At 35.0% G+C, this 16,592-nt stretch overlaps 1 protein-coding gene and 1 long non-coding RNA gene across 10 annotated transcripts; one reads left to right on the forward strand and one right to left on the reverse strand.

Moving 5' to 3' along the window:
- Window positions 1-2,297: 2,297 nt before the first annotated feature.
- On the reverse strand, window positions 2,298-8,149 carry LOC145611350 (uncharacterized). Of its 8 annotated transcripts, XR_014106366.1 has the most exons (10): window positions 7,195-8,149; window positions 6,773-6,919; window positions 5,849-6,111; window positions 5,447-5,701; window positions 4,942-5,010; window positions 4,481-4,572; window positions 3,396-3,464; window positions 3,078-3,093; window positions 2,645-2,782; window positions 2,298-2,554 (listed from the first exon to the last, which is right to left on the reverse strand). It is a non-coding gene; the product is annotated as an uncharacterized LOC145611350 (long non-coding RNA). The 8 variants fall into 8 exon arrangements; XR_014106361.1 differs by lacking the exon at window positions 3,078-3,093 and having other exon boundaries at window positions 8,004-8,149; XR_014106365.1 differs by lacking the exon at window positions 3,078-3,093 and having other exon boundaries at window positions 7,849-8,149.
- Window positions 8,150-9,897: 1,748 nt separating this feature from the next.
- LOC145610068 (3-hydroxyisobutyryl-CoA hydrolase-like protein 3, mitochondrial) lies at window positions 9,898-16,592 on the forward strand. Of its 2 annotated transcripts, none has more exons than XM_081665325.1 (10): window positions 9,898-10,163; window positions 12,427-12,528; window positions 12,966-13,018; window positions 13,584-13,718; window positions 13,813-13,909; window positions 14,928-15,057; window positions 15,403-15,581; window positions 15,731-15,858; window positions 15,946-16,047; window positions 16,183-16,592. In XM_081665325.1, exons 1-10 carry the CDS (start codon window positions 9,941-9,943, stop codon window positions 16,282-16,284), a joined length of 1,251 nt encoding a protein of 416 aa, XP_081521451.1. In that variant the 5' UTR covers window positions 9,898-9,940; the 3' UTR covers window positions 16,285-16,592. The 2 variants fall into 2 exon arrangements, with proteins under 2 accessions (XP_081521451.1, XP_081521450.1); XM_081665324.1 differs by lacking the exon at window positions 12,966-13,018 and adding an exon at window positions 12,706-12,770 and having other exon boundaries at window positions 9,899-10,163.

Here is a 16,592-nt window from a genome sequence, read left to right on the forward strand (position 1 = left end):
TAACATTCAACCAATTATTTAGCAGTGATAACATAATTTTATCTGATATACACTTTGAAAGTGCACAGTCAAAACCAAATAGAAAAAGGGGGAAAACCGCCACAAAGATTACATGTTCATTTAAGAACTTGCCCCTCGATATATTCTTGCAATTGCACATCATTGTTTTTCTCAGACTAAAAACAGAAAGAGATATTATTGTTAGCAAGACCTGCATTGCTAATTTCACACCTCAATCCTGTTTCACACACTATTTTACAAGCTTGAATTTATATACAAAGCTTCATTGGCACAAAATTAAAATGGAAGCATAAACATCTAACAATAGAGAAATGGCTTGCTAGTTCACCAATTTCTCACTTATAAGTTTCTCCAAGGACAAGGCAAGTTCCATAGCTGCATCACAAAAATCAATGCATCCCTTTTTTCCTCCTATATTGAAGCGTACTCTAAGTGCTCCCTCTTTTTAAGTGCTTCATAGTTCATCCTTATTTTCGCTCTAAATTGCTCAAAAGTGATCCTCTCTCTCTCTCTCTCTCTCTCTCTCTATCTCTCTCTCAATATATATATATATATATACCAACCTACTTGAATATATATAAATCCCAACCTACTTGAATATATACCTTCCTCGCATGGATTCACTAATATGAGAGGACTTATCTTTCTCAATCTTATTAAATCTTATCAAATCTCTCTTTCTTTCTCTCTCGCTATCTCTTCATTCCTTCCCTTTATTCTTGTTTTATTTAGATATGTAGCTATTTATGACATTCTTATCAAATACACGCGCACCCCCCCCCCCCCCAACGCTATGATATGTAAATTTGCTCGTGTAATATGTGTGTTATCCTGAAGATTTTTAAAATGTATGCAAGTTTGGTTTATGTTAATTGGATATGTTTTAATGATTGTGAAGTTTAGGTTTGTATGCATGTGAATGGTAAAAGCAGCGTACTGGTTAAGGAAGTTGTCCAGGGCTTTCCATTTTCTCAAATAAATTCTTCTTATTTTGAAAAATTATACATTTTATTAACTATAACTATTTACGGCTACCATCATGTACATAACGTGTTTCGTAATTTTACTCATTAGAAATAAGTTCCATTCTTGGTCACTGTTGATGCCCAAGCCACTTCAGAATTGATATTATAGTGTAAGATGAACTGGAAATGTAGGGTGAAAATCACCTGTTACAACCCCTCTCTCTCTCTCTCTCTCTCTTACTATGTTTTTTCCTTAGTCCATCTCACTTTCTCTCTGTATCTTACTCTCTTTTGCTCCCATTCCTTCTCTCTCTATCTCCTACTCTCTTTTTGTCCCAGTCCTTCTTTCTCTTCCAAATATTGTATGTATTTGTTACCTCGTCCCCAAAACCACTTTATCTTCTTCAAGGATATCAACTCTCTCCACTACAATGACTTGACTAATTTTTTTCAAGTCCATAATAGGTAAATTTTAAAAAGTTAAAATCTATTCAAAAAGTATTGTTTACGTATTCCTTGATTACAATCATTACATAGTAAAGATAGTCATTAAAAAGTTCTTCATCTCGTTCCCTTTAATTTCCTCGAAGCCTCTCACCTCCCCCTCCCCTTCTTTTCCCTTCCCTTCTTTTTCTTCCTTCTTTGCTATCCAAATAGAGCGTAAATCTCAAATTTGAATGCACAAAGCTACAAAATATAACATTTATCCATTACTGACAGATTTTGAACCAAAAAATTACAAATAGGAAATAAACCCAAGATTTATAATGAGCTTAAAAGCAAAACCATCTGATCAAAACATCCGCATTTCAAAGTTATGGACACAAATTCATAGGTCGTACCTTTCAAAATGTAAACCCCAAATTTCTTTTTCACTTCGTAATAACTTGTCATTTTGGTGCAAAATGATCTGTTTTCTTTATTCATAACTTTATTTTATTTTGAATATATATGTATTGGGTACAATTGTACATGTATGATGTAAAGTAAATTAAAATTACATTTATTGAGTAATAATTTAGAAGCCGTATCGAAATAACCTACAAAGCCAACAACCAATTATTTTTTATTAAAGTATTGGAATAGAACCAACAAAACCAAACATGTAGCATCTTTAAATTTCTTAAGAGCATTAGGCCGGAAAACTTGGTTTGGTGATTCTTCTGAGCCACAATCACCACAAACTTTGGGTTCCACTTCTCATCAAAGATGCATGCCAAAAGTTTGGAATATATTTAAGTTGAAAATTATCGAAGGATGATAGTCATGGGCAACCCTAAATGGTTTTGGAAAAAAAAAAAAACAGAGAGCTTAACTAATAATCAAGCAACAACGCATACCAAAATATGATAATATGTTCAACTGACATATAAATCAAACAGAGCCTATAATGACCCATTTTAGAATTGCTTAAGCTTAAGACAACATTTACACGAGTAACATCTTCGGCAAACATATCTCATGATGCTTTCACCTTAGACACAAAATTGTCAATCATTTCGACCTTAAAAGACTAAGTCCTTAGATGCCCTATATTGTGAAATCAACGACCATTCCCTGGAGTTAACCTAAAAAGCATAAGAACAAACAACATCAACTAATGGTAATAGAAAATTTTCCTTTTCAATTTTTTGGAAATGACGAGGAAGGGGGATTACAGCAGCAATTGATGGCACATCAGAATGCTCTGGTGATCCATGAGATACATCCACCCCAAATTATTGTGGGCACTTTTGAAATTAGTGGTTAAGAAAGAGTATGCTCAAACGAACATGGAGTTCAACCCACCCACCAAGCTGTATAAAAAATAGACAAATATGAGAAGCCACACATTTAAAAGAAAGTAAGACCATCAATAAGCACCAATCTACTCTAATTTCTAACAAATCTATGAAACCCAAGCCTAAATTAGTACTACTAAACAATTTAGAAATCAAGCTGGGGTTGTGTTTACTTTCACACAGGTGGAGTGAACAAATACAAATACATCCAGTGTGAAGCTCAGGCTAATTCCTGCTTTATTATGATTTTTTTTTAATGATTTATTATGATTATGTCACTCTCATATTAAGAATGTCGTATATGCAATACCTGAATTTTCCATAGCCTTCTTGTGGAAACCAGCATGATTACCCAAAACATGTGAAGTACAATATAAGTTCCAATTAATCTTGAAAGTGAGCTTTAAAAAATACCAAACGGAGACTGAATAAAGATGCTCAAGTATGATATACTCCGTAGTAACTCTATCTTTACACAGAACAATCAAATTAATATACCAAATACCAGGGACCAAATTGTGTAACATGTGGTCCTTTATACATGCTTAACTAAAATTTCAGAGATTTATCTACATGGAAATTAAACACCTATAAGATACATATTATCATAACATACTTGGGCACTTACAATGAGTTTGTTTTGCAAGGATGTGAAGGTCAAATGATAATCCATTTCAGAATTCGATAAAGGTGTTACCTACAAGATATGAACATGTAAGTAGAGTGTTAAAACATTTAATTATGGTTTAGTGGAAGTCTAAGATCTTAAAAGTGGAGAAAATAAAAAATCGTTCAAAATCAAAACTCACTTCTCAAACCTACTTCACTATAATCAATTTCTATCTCAAAAGGCACGAAATCTTCACCATATGCCTCATTTATTTAGAAAAAATTCAACAAACACAGAAAAATTCAATTACAAACTTAAACTAAACCAAAAAAAACCTCAAATTTTTTAATACCCACAAAAATTCCCATCTACCTCATTTCACAATCAACCAAATAAATCAAATGTTGGGTAATTAACCATCAAATGAACAACAACAATGTTTAGAAGATATATTTTTTTGTTAAACCTTAATTTCTACGATTTACTCATCAATATAGGCAATAGCAATGGACAAGTATATTTTATAATCTTGGGGTTGTAATAATTATGCAGATTGTAGCAAGGGTGTGCCATTTTGCACACAAAGAAATCACAGTGCAAGTAGCCGATTAAATTCCTAACACTCATATTCACTACCTAGTCACGAAAGCTCCATATGAACTCCCAACATGAAATCTAAGTCCAAAACACCACTTAGCAGTTGCATAGTCCAGATTTCCAATAGGCTTCAATGATAATGATCAAATTTCAGCTTAAGTTCATACATAAGATCCTTAACCATTTTTCCATTAATCCTACATTAACTCAAAACAATTCGTGAAAAGCCCATATCAAACAACAAAGTACACAATTCAGAAACCTAGTGAAATCCCAGATGTGTGAGGCCGAAATTTGTTAACCACAAAGCAATTTTTCAACATCTACTTAACAACCCCAGCATGAACACCAACTGCTTGTTAAAATGCCAGTATGCCACAATGAAAACCCAAACAAGATGGAAGGAAATTCAACATTCAGATATCAAGGGAACGGAGGAGAGAGATAATGATCTAGAATCTCCTTTCTAAAACCACCACAAGCTATAATCATCTGAAACAACTTACCTCCTCCAAGTTGAACATCTTGGCAGAAGCTATTCAGCTCGGGAATCATCAAGTGATGGCAGATCTCTTTAAAATAGTTCTTTACCCTTTACCTGCAAAATTGATAGTTTGAGTACTTAATCATTGTTTGTTCGTATATCAATTTCACTCCATCAATACCAAAATTTAATAAAAGCAAAATGAGAACTCGAAGGCTCTGCTAACCAGAAACAAAACACACGAACACATACAAAGTCACATACTGAAAGCTCCAAAAGGATCAAGTAGGCATACAGAAAAAAAGAGGAAATAATAACAATGCTTATTACACCTGAATTAGCAAAGTGATAACTGAACATAAATCTTAGGCTGATACAAAACAATGTCCACCACTATGAATTAAGGGGGAAATTTAACAGCAAATATTCCAAACCAATTGGTTGAATATTAGAACAAAATTAGAGATGGATGGGATCACTTACCACCCAATTCTTAAGTACCAATTGTTGATCCCTTTACCATCAGAAACTCCTTTAAACATGTTTAGTGCCCTGTATAATCCACAGAAATAAATTAAACCTCCGCAATTGCTCCAGCAGCCCTGACAGTAGCAACAACCACCATAATTTCACTTGAATCAACTTATACACCGACTCCAATTGAAATCAAAATGTTATAAACCTAGTGTCACTGTCGCACCTAATCTTTGATGCCAAAAAATTCCCACCCAAATAAATTTTACAGTATCTAAGGAACCCTAGAAGAAATGGTTCAGTAAAATATAAAAAATATACTTTTATACTCCTCCCATTTTCTCTAGATCCCTTCATATAAATTAACTACTTACAAAGTTATAAAGGTCAAAAGTTGAGCTTTAGTCCAAAATTGAGCAAATGAGAATGTACTCACAAATAAACATTAATACAGACAGACATGGAGCACCATATATATATATATACGATTAAAAATGAATAATTGTATACTTACTCTATCAGCTTCGGCCACAGTCGCTAGAAACTCTCTTTCTAGGATTAGGTGAGCCTTTTTCATCGCATTCCAGAGACAAATGAGCTGAGCCTTGGGGCATAACATAGAAGAGGAAGCTGGAGAACGTCGACACTGTTCTTTATGTTAAGCAAGTCGTTCTCCGGCTGTACCTCACACTCCCTTTTCAAATGAGGAACAACATACACATGAGACAATAGGTGCAGAATATATTCCTCCATATCTTCTGGGTTATAGCTGCAGAATGACAGCAGAAACACAGCAGTCAGCCTGTAAAAAATAATGTGCATATTACTGATCAAAGTTGACAAGCTGAATTAAGAATTGTCTAATTTCATTCAAAAAAAAAATTCAAATAGTCAAATGGGTTCTGCAAGATCTTACCAATATATTAGCATGGGCATAAATTCGGCCACCATCATCTATATGAATGACAACATCAGCTCAATAATCTTCATTAAAAAGGCGGCCATACAAATCCGTTATTGTAGTGCTCACAGAGCCTTGGTCTTCATAAGATGACATGCCCTTGGACTTAAGCAAAACCCTCTTAGGTTGTGCACCGGGCAATGGAGGTGCTAGTGGAGGATTCACACTCTGAATTGTCGATCACATCTCCATTATACACATTTTATTGATTTCAACTCCTGCTAATAATGAAAAAATACTCAATTTTAGTAAATCATCAATTTCTTAATCAAAATTTAGAACTCTTCATCTTCTACTCAAAGCTTACATAGATTATATAAGGGTCTTATCAAATACATTGCCTAAAATCAATCTCTAAATTTAGTCCATCATAATTTTCCTTTTTGGTCTTAATCTTTTCTAAATCCAACCCAACAAATACATGAATTTAACAATTTTTTAAGGAAATACATACACAAGTATATAATAACAATTAAATAGGATCCCTTTTGGGTTTTATGAGATTATGATCAATTATACAAATGCTATCATAATTGAACTAACAATTACTATCGTATAAGATCATATTGCAGATAATAAATTAAAGAGAATAGAAAGAACAAAATTATGAGTTGTATCAGATCATTTCACAGACATGGATACCCAAATGAATGACAAAGCTCAAGTAAAGTAGAAATTTTTACACCCATGAATATTATAACCAAAATGAAAAGAAAACTCAAAACTTATAGTTCAATGACAAAAAAGAATGCCTGAATTAAGAAGTTGCTATTTAGAAGTATTGTTTATAAAAATTGAAGCCTAATATTTCAGAAATGAGCAATTTTTCTATCATTCTATTCAACCACAACAAATTGAAAGGGAAAGAAAATACATTACAAGTTTATGAGTTTCGTCTATATTTTAAGTGGTTGCAGTCCTGAGATAGCGGCAGTCTGATGCCGGAAACTTCGCCATCACCAGTACCCCTGCCGCCGTTCATCGCAATATGTCTCCTCTTTTTCTTGTTCGACAAAAAAAGAAAACCTGAATCAAAAGGGCGAAAATTCTTAGAATTTCATCAACACTCCTTCATTCATGGATTACTCAGATTATTTCCGATTAAAATTTCCTCAATTCAATTACAAAATTAAATTAAAGAGAGGATATATAGAAAAATTAAATTAAACCACAAAAACCTCAAATTTTCAAAAACCCACAAAAATTCACATTACCCCATTTCACAATCAACAAAAATAAAATCAAATGTTGGGTAATTAACCATCAAATGAACAACAACAATAATCATTTTTTTTTGTTACCGAAAAGCTGTGACGGAGGGGAAATCGGTGGTGGTAGGCATATCACGAAAAGGTCGAAGCTGAATATCTCCCCATTCTTCTGATAGTTAGACTTCCTTCTCCCAATTTTTTTCCTTTCTCTCTCCTTTATTACTTACTTCGTCGACCCAAATCAAACAATCCCCCCAGAAAAGCAAATCAATCTCGAACAATCGATCATTTCTAGGGTTTGTTTTAATTTCTATTCAGATTAGTGTTTCATTTCTTCATTTTTTGTTGATTTCATCTATGGAGAAATGGCAATGGAGGTTTAAGGAAGAAGCAAAAAGTTGGATGATTGAATTACTAATTTGAGTCAGATTGCGAGCTTAATCTTCAATTCAAACTTAATCAGGTATATATCTTCAATTTTCATGCGTTCTTCATAATTTAGGGTTTTTACTTATGTTATCATACCTAATCTTGATTCGTTCTGAACTTGATGATAGTAATCTTGTTGATATTTATCTGATTATTGATGTTATTTTATCAATTCGAGTACAATGATGATTAATCGCTGAAATTTGCTTCAATTTCTAAGCACAAAACATGCTTTTTTTTCGGAATTAAGGATTTCTAGATTTGCTGATTATTAGTTGTGGTGCTTCATAATCACCATAAATCGTATCCTCTGACCTCTGAATTTTAGCAGAAATTGTTGTAGCTACCTCTGCAATTTCATTTACCTCAGACTGAACGGGAACCTCGGAGACGACGGGCCGAAACTGGAGGAATCGAATTCACAAGAGAGGAGTGGTAATTGATCAACTAATTCAAAGAAAAAAACTAACCTCAGAAACTGCTCCAATGGTAATTTTGAGCTCATCGCCATTGTTGTTGAAGGAAACATATTTTCTCTCTCTAGCTTTCTCTCTTCTTGTTTCCATAAAAAGTCTGAGCTTCTTTCTGAGATGAGAAGAAAGAGAGCTAAGGGAAGTCGGTGATAAATCACTCAAGCTGTCAAGCATGAAGCATCAAAAGGGAGCAAAGGGTAATTTCGGCAATCCATTGAATTCGGGGGTGTAACTGTAATAACCCCAAAAAACACTGTTACTAACTTCCCACTTTTATTAAGGGTTATAGATATAGTAGTATAAGTTATCTCATGTAGGAGGAGCGGGAATTAAAAATGACCTAATCATTCTATTTCTATAACAAGAGTGGCAATGTAAGTCCACTTTAGTAAAATAAGTAATTGTAAATAAGAAATATAATAGAGAATCAATAAAAATAATTTCAGTTCAGCAAATACAAGGTGAAGTGAACATGGCGTAAGGATTGGAGATAAAATTGAGAGGCAAGACAATTTAATGCTTGCTAAATAGGAAATGAAGTGAAAAGAAAAACGCTAATAAGCGTAGGTAAGTTTTTTTTCCTACTTATCCAATTTAATTCACGGCTTATACTAATTTAATACAATATCATTTGTATCATTAGTAGGGGTGAGCAAAAATTCAGGGTACCCTGATATGGAACCGGAACCTGTTCGGAACCGCAGGTTCTAAACCCGGAAGCTGTTGATCAGGTTCCGGTTCCGGGTAATAAAATTAGGAACCTGTTGCAACAGGTTCCGGTTCCGGGTAATAAAATTTTGGACCTAGAACCTGTAGGGTACCCTGTTAGTACAGGTTCCCTATAGGGTACATGAAACCGGAACCTATATGGTATTAAATATTCTAGACAATTAGTGTTGGTTTGTTATATTTGAAGTACTATACTAAGTCGTAAGCTTTTATTGTGATCATCTATTTTTAAAAAAAAAAAAAATTGTCACAATTTATCAAGTAACTATTAAGCTTACTTTGACAGACAGGGTACCCTGTTTAGGAACCGGAACCTGCAGGTTCCGGTTCCAGTTCCCAATTCTTAGGAACCTGTTGAAACAGGTTCCGGTTCCGGTTCCTATTTTTAGAAACCTGTTGCAACAAGTTTCGGTTCCGGGTCCTGATATTTTAACAGAGTACCCTGCTACGCTACCCCTAATCATTAGCACACTTATTAGTTTCCTATCCATATTCTTATCTCTCATATCGAATAGGGATGGTAGGTGAAAATGCGAGTCTCGCATCTCACCCGTCCAACTGGAGCGGGTATGGGTCCAACTTTGGCGGGTAAGTAGGCTGGTGTGGACATAACAGTCATACCCACCGACTACCATGATTGTGGGTAGGTGTTGGATTTGATGTCATACCAGACTAAATACCCACCTACTCGTCCAATTACCCACCAATTTATTACTACTTTTTTATTTTATTTTATCACAAATTACCTATTACCTTGTATAATATGCTAGTATAAAATTTCGACAATTTAGAGATGGCAAAATTACATATTTTATAGGAAATTATTAACAAATGTTGTTAGGCTAGCAGGTAAAAAGGGTAAAAGCGGGTAGTGGATTCCACATTGATCACATAGGTGGTGGATTGGCTATGATCGCGCGGATCTAAGTTTCTACCCACTTAAGCGGGTGTGGTTGTTGAAATTTTATCCACCGCAGGTAGGTAACGGATGTAAAAAAATTTGGGCATGCCCGCACCCACACCGCCCAATTGCCATCCCTTTTAACCGAACACTCTTACACCGCTGTAAATAGTGAAAATTGGGCTGTCGGAATTGGGACCTCAAGTCACACTCACAAACACACAAATAATCGACATCCACACACAGCCACACTCACTCCACTCGTTTTTATCTTTGTTCTACAATACAAATTGAAAATCGTCAAATGCTGAAAATTTTAGATCTTTCTCGATTCTTCCTTAATCGATCATCATCTTCTTCCCTTTTCTCCGCAAATTATCTTCCATTTGCAACTCTTTCTCCTCGAAGCTTCTCGATCATGGCTTCCGCTTCTGCTGCTGATGAATTCGTCAAGGGCAACGTTCATCCCAATGGCGTCGCCATCATCACTCTTGATCGTCCTAAAGCTCTCAACGCCATGAATTTAGGTCATTTTCCCCTTTTTTACTCCTTAATTTTGTAATTATTACTATGTTAATTCACATTTGATATATTCGAATCAAAGTAGTTGATTAATTGCAATTATTAATTATATGCTTTTCTGTTGATTTTTTTTTAATTGAACTTGCTCGAATTTAATCGTAATTATCTAAATTATAGTTGGAATTGAAATTTTAGTGTATAACAGTTGGAAAGATTGAATCAATTATTAATCAACATTTGATTTATTCGAATCAAGGTAGTTGAGTTGAATTATTGAAATTAATTACCGTGTAATAAATTTATTGATTTTCATTTTTTTTTATTTACTCTTAAGTTATCCATTTTAGACTTGGAGTTGAATTTTTAGGGTATATGAGCTGGAGAGATAGAATTATTAGTTAGAAATGTGAATTGATGTATTTTAAAGTGATGAACTGATGATGACTAAATTGTGAGAGATTAAGGTAATGTGTTGAAAAGATTGTTATTATAGGATGGAAGTGTGAAGATATATTGAAATGAAATGGTTGGTTTAGTTTTGATGGATGGACGGTTGTTGGATGAGAATTATTTCTTTCAGCTGTACTCTGGAATAAGATTTTGTCAATTTTCGATGTGATGATGTAATGATTCCATATTTGACAGCGAAATATTTATGGTGTTGATATTGTGATTTGTGAATTGTCTGGTTTATCTACTGCTCTAGGTCCTCTTGTTGGTCAACCTGAAAATATTAGATAAGTAATGAGTTTGCCAATTGATAAATGATAACCCAAGACTCCTAGAACACCTCAATAGGACCCAGAGATGCCAAGATGTTTACTCAAACAAACAACCGTCTCTTACAGCTCTTGATTACTTTTGCAATATAATTCCAAAAATAAACCAAACTCATTCTCGAGACTTTATAGAGTTGTTGATAGGCCACTTATAGTTTCAAACCGACTTATATGACCTCGAGAGACACCCCATGCATTCATTTCAACTTTGGAAAATTTTCCTAAAATTTACCCAAAGCGTGAACTATAGCCTTTAATTTTGGACAATTTTCGATTTTTCCAAGCTTGGAAAGAAAACGGGTTTGGGTGACACCCCAGGAGGCCATTCAGGTGGTGGAACCATCCACTTATCCTTTGAACTGTCAATTTAGCCGTTTACTACTTATGCATCCCTTCATTAATTCAAGGCCATGAGACTTTGACCGATTAGGAGTCTTATATGTTTCAAACAACATTATATGATACCGGGGTGCATCCCCTAAAATCTTAAGTGTTTTTTATATTGGGTCCAAAAACCTTTGAAATTGGCACGATTTCATGGATTATAACCTTCAAATTTGGCTTTCACAGAACATTGTAAAATTGTGCATCAAGGTGCTTCATAGGGTTCCCAAAGGGTCGGAGGGGTGCACTAGGTGCCCGGAACCATCTCGTTCATGCCTTATGATGCCTACTTGGTGCCTTGTCTTCATATCTTAAGATGTCTTGAGATCCTTGGCTTGGCCTTAAGATGTCTTGTCTTCCTAGGCCTTGCATTGCGCTAAGGCAAGCCAAGACGCTACCCGTAATTGCCAAAATTAGTTTTTTTTTTCTTTTTCTTTTTTTTTCTTTAAGAATAGGATGTTTTAATGCCTTGTCCTTGTGCACATGTCTTGTACCCATGCCCCTTGCCTGGGACATGCACATGTGCAGCAGCGGCATCACCATTTGGACATGCACTTATTATTATATCAGGATTCATAACAGTAAGCTTTGGCATTGATTTCACCATTCTTATCGTAGAAATCTCTGAACTTCTAAGGGCTTATGTAACTAACTTGCTGTGATTTTTTTTAATTTTTTAATTTTAATGTTACACTCAACATTTGGACATAATTGGAAATTAGGCACAAAATGAAGGCTAAAACATTGCAATACATTGAAGTAGAACTTGAAGGCTGCAATCAATTGTTACTATTCTTTATGGAAATCGAATTTTATTGATGTTTCCTTACTCATCACATTCTGAATTCCATGCTGCTCATGAAGTTGTGTAAAAAAAAAAAAAAAAAAAAAAAAAAAGCATAAGTGCAAAACTAATAACCATGGTTACTCATATCTTGTGTTATTTATCTGTATTATAAGATTTATAACATTTTTGCCAAAATGATCTATTATGTATTATTTTATTGGCCTATGTATGAGCTACACAAGTTTTAAGCTGCACTGAATTGGTTTAATATAGTATTCCTGTGCTTTGTACTATAATGGAGGATACCTTTTGCTGCAGATATGGACATTAAGTACAAAAGCTTTCTTGATCAATGGGAAGAAGATCCAAGAGTGAAATGTGTTCTAATTGAGGGTAGTTCACCTCGAGCATTTTGTGCTGGTAATTGATGTGAACTCATTATAACTTCTTCAATCATTCACCCCCTCCCTTTCTTTATTTTAGCATCTGCTTTTATGAGCTCAATTTTCTAACCTTTGATAGTTGCTCTATGGTTACATCACCAAGTTTCAGAGCAATTGGTAAGGTTTTGAGGTGACCTATTCGTTCGAAATGCAGGAATGGATATTAAAGGTGTTGTTGCTGAAATTCAGAAGGATAAAAGCACACCTCTTGTCCAGAAGGTTTCTTATTTCTCTGAAATTAATTTTTCTGCAACATCAGGGTCCTATTTTGGGGACGATGATGATTGAAATGCTGCTGATGGTTTCGATGCTTCTATATGTTTTCTCTGGTTTTATGTTTAAGAAATTGTTTATACTGAATTAAAACTGATGTTTCCTCTGGATTTATAACCTGAAATACCAGTTGATCTGCAGGTGGTGATGTGAAGCAGATCATTACAAAAAACAAATTAGCAGATGTGATTGAGGTCTTGTGTGTTTCCTATTTGTATTAACTTGTTTTATGATGTATGATATTGTCGAGGCTAGATAGTAGGCCTCAATTTTTTGAATAGTAACATTGAAATTGATTCTCTCTCACTGTATGTATGTAAGAATGTAACCAAAGATATTTGCCAGATATTCAGCATCCTGATGTAAATGAATTTATTGAAATAAGCATTAAGAACAACATGCAATGGATAATGTGCGCGCGCGTGTGTGTGTGTGTGTCTGTAATCAGATGTGTTGCAAGTGAAATTACATTGTTTGGAGCTACATTATCTGGACTTTCCTAATTGACCTGGTGGTGGGTACTACTTTTCCGAGGGGATGTCATTATTCTTGTATACTTGAACTGCTATGTCATTTTCTCCAATCTCCAATTCTATCATATTTCAAGTGTCTGTGTGTGTGAATATATGATATATACATCATGCACTTGAATTCTGAACATAGATTACGCTGTAATGCTGTTGATTCTGGCTTTCCTCGTGCTTTTTTTTGGTGAGCTACTTAGTTGTCTTTTGCTTATTTTTTTGTATGTTTTGGCAGATATTCACTGCGGAGTATACTTTGATATGCAAGATATCTGAGTACAAAAAACCTTACATCAGTTTAATGGATGGCATAACTATGGGTTTTGGTATTGGGTTATCTGGCCATGGTCGTTACCGCATTGTGACAGAGGTACTGTTATATCTTATTGGCTTTTATCTACCAAATCTCTAGAAATTAATGCAGTGCTACATATATTTAACATTTTTCTGCACTGCTGTTGCAGAAAACTCTTCTTGCTATGCCAGAAAATGGCATTGGTTTGTTTCCTGATGTGGGGTTCTCATACATAGCTGCAAAAAGTCCCGGAGAAGGATCAGTAGGTATGTTTGTTTACTACTCGGTATTTCACTATCACCTTGGGTCAAGTAATTAGAAAGATAAAGATAATGAGAAAAGGTTGCATCTAGTGTTTCTTAGCATGGCCCAATGAAACTTATGCACAATTTATGAGCTTTTGGGTCTTAACTTTTGTTAGAGGCCCTCTTATTGGCATGCTGTTAACAAAGTCTTCAAAGGTTCATCTTAGGAAGAAAAAACAAGGAGCATTGGTGTAAATGCTGGCTTTGTTTACAGCAGGTGATATCTTGAGATTTTTTACTCAAATTTTTTATCAGTGGCTAGTTTTGAGGAAGCATTAGCTGCTAGTATGTGAGAATATGCTAAAACCCAATGGAAGCTCTTGATTACATCTATTTCCCTTCTCTCTTTGTGTAATTTTTTTTTTTTTGCTAAATCCCCAGTCTTCAATAAAACTAGACAAATCACTTAATTCAACTGCATTTATGTTGTGCTGGGTAAATACTATTTTACTTTGGTGATGATTTTTGCTGGTACCTCGTTACTTGAACCTGATCATTGTATGGCTTTACATCAAAACCCTTAGATCATCGTTTGTATACTTCCTTGACTGCCAAAATATACAAGAAAGACCACAAGGACAATGAAAAAGTGATGCAAAAATATACGATTAACAGGTTAACATAATTGGTTGAAGTGGATCTATAGGGGCAATAGGGCAGCATAATATATTAGTGCCACAAACTTCCATAGTTCGTACATGAAGATGCAACTGGGGGTTTGGAGATAGCTTTCGAGGACAGTGTTACAATAGATATTTTTGTAGGGCTATCAGTATGAATTTATATATTGCCTTTTGGCACTTGTGCTACACAATGACACTACTATACGCAATGTATTTTTTTTGTAACAAGTGCTGTTTATTCAATCAAGAAGCACAACAATCTCTACTTCGCTAGATGTCTATGTCTCTTCTATTACATCTGCTTCTTTTATTCCACTGTTGCTTGATTAATTTCAATCTTAATTTTATTTCTGCAGGTGCTTATCTTGGGATGACTGGTAAAAGAATATCTAATCCAGCTGATGCTTTATACATTGGCCTGGGGACGCACTATGTGCCTTCTGGAAACCTTGGCTCCTTGAAGGAATCATTGTTGGCATCTACATTGTATGTAGAGACTGCCTTTATATTTGTTCACTTTTTTTTGGAGCTTTATTTGTTTGTTTGTCTGGCGAGTCATAAGAGTTGAAATTATTTACAATCTACTTTCATGAGTTGCTGCATATACTATGCATGCATGATTACAAGTTCTGACCACTTGACTAACTGAACTTGTTGAAGCCTCTTTTTTTATTTATGTAACTCCTCACTGGTGTCTTTAGACCCTTCAATATCTTTTGGCTTCTTTGTTGAGCTCAATTCTGAAACTTTATCTAACATTTTTCTGAAGTACATTTGTTAGTCCTACTCTTTACTCATTTATGAATTTTGTTTTCACAAAAAATTGTACAGTTCGGAGGATCCTGACCAGGACATAGCGACACTAGTGTCAAAATACAGCTCCCAGCCGGAGTCTGAGCCACAGCTGAAGGTACTCTTGCCCCATATCACTTCTACCTTTGATGCAAACAAGTCAATCAGTGAGATAATTGAGGAGTTAAAAAAGCATCAGCAGAGCTCTGATAGCATAGGTAAGCTACTTGTTTTTTATGCAGCATTTTCTTTTGTGATACATGGAGGTCAACATTCATCGTGTACATATGTTTGTTATGTTTGTTCACCCTCCTGTAATATTTGGGTCATATGTTTCCTGTTTTGAATAATTGAGTTTGATGAGTAGTGGCTGGATGGGCCAAGGAGGCGTTGGAAGGGCTTGGCAAAGGAGCTCCATTCTCCCTCAGCTTAACGCAAAAATACTTTGCTAAAGTCGCATCAGGCCTCAGAAGTAATGATGCTAATTTGTCAAAAGTGAGTAAGAAGCTTCTCATTCAAATTTGACTTGCATACTCAGCGCAAATCTCATTTCTGCTCTCCCCTTTGCTGCTTGATATGTAGTTGAGTGGAGTGATGAAGCTGGAGTATAGAATCGCTCTAAGATCTTCTCTGAGAGAAGACTTCACTGAAGGTGTCCGTGCTGTCTTGGTCGACAAGGATCAGGTCTGTCCTTTTATTCATTCTAATCATGTTGTTTGTTACACATTCTGCAAGTTCGCTAGTGCTGCACCACCAGACACCAGTCACTGAGGATAGATAGTTCTGTCTTTAACATGATGATATACTTATTACTTGCAGAACCCAAAGTGGAAGCCACCTAGTGTTGAGGAAGTTAATGCACAAGAAGTGGAGACCCTTTTTGAGCCATTGGAGCCGAGCGTTGAAGATTTGAAGGTGTAATTGGAAGCTCCATTAAGCCATTAGGTGTCTAAGCTGTGTGATTTAGAATTACTTGTGTTATCTATTATCAAACTGAGGCACATTTGTAACTCAGATAATCGATTCAGGTTTATGAATAAACGAACAGCATTTGTCAAAAACAGGAATCATATTTCCTTCTGTAACGGCAATTCTGAGTCCAATTTGCACTATCATTTTCAGGGCTTTGCATTGTTGTGAAGTTTTTGTATGATGTGCTGTGAACTTGTCACAGCAACAGAGTAATTTGTCAAGCCTTGAATAGAAAATCAAGCTATTGCTATTCATAA

Source organism: Chenopodium album, chromosome 24 (assembly GCF_948465745.1).
Source record: "Chenopodium album chromosome 24, dcCheAlbu1.1, whole genome shotgun sequence".
Lineage (NCBI taxonomy): Eukaryota > Viridiplantae > Streptophyta > Magnoliopsida > Caryophyllales > Amaranthaceae > Chenopodium > Chenopodium album.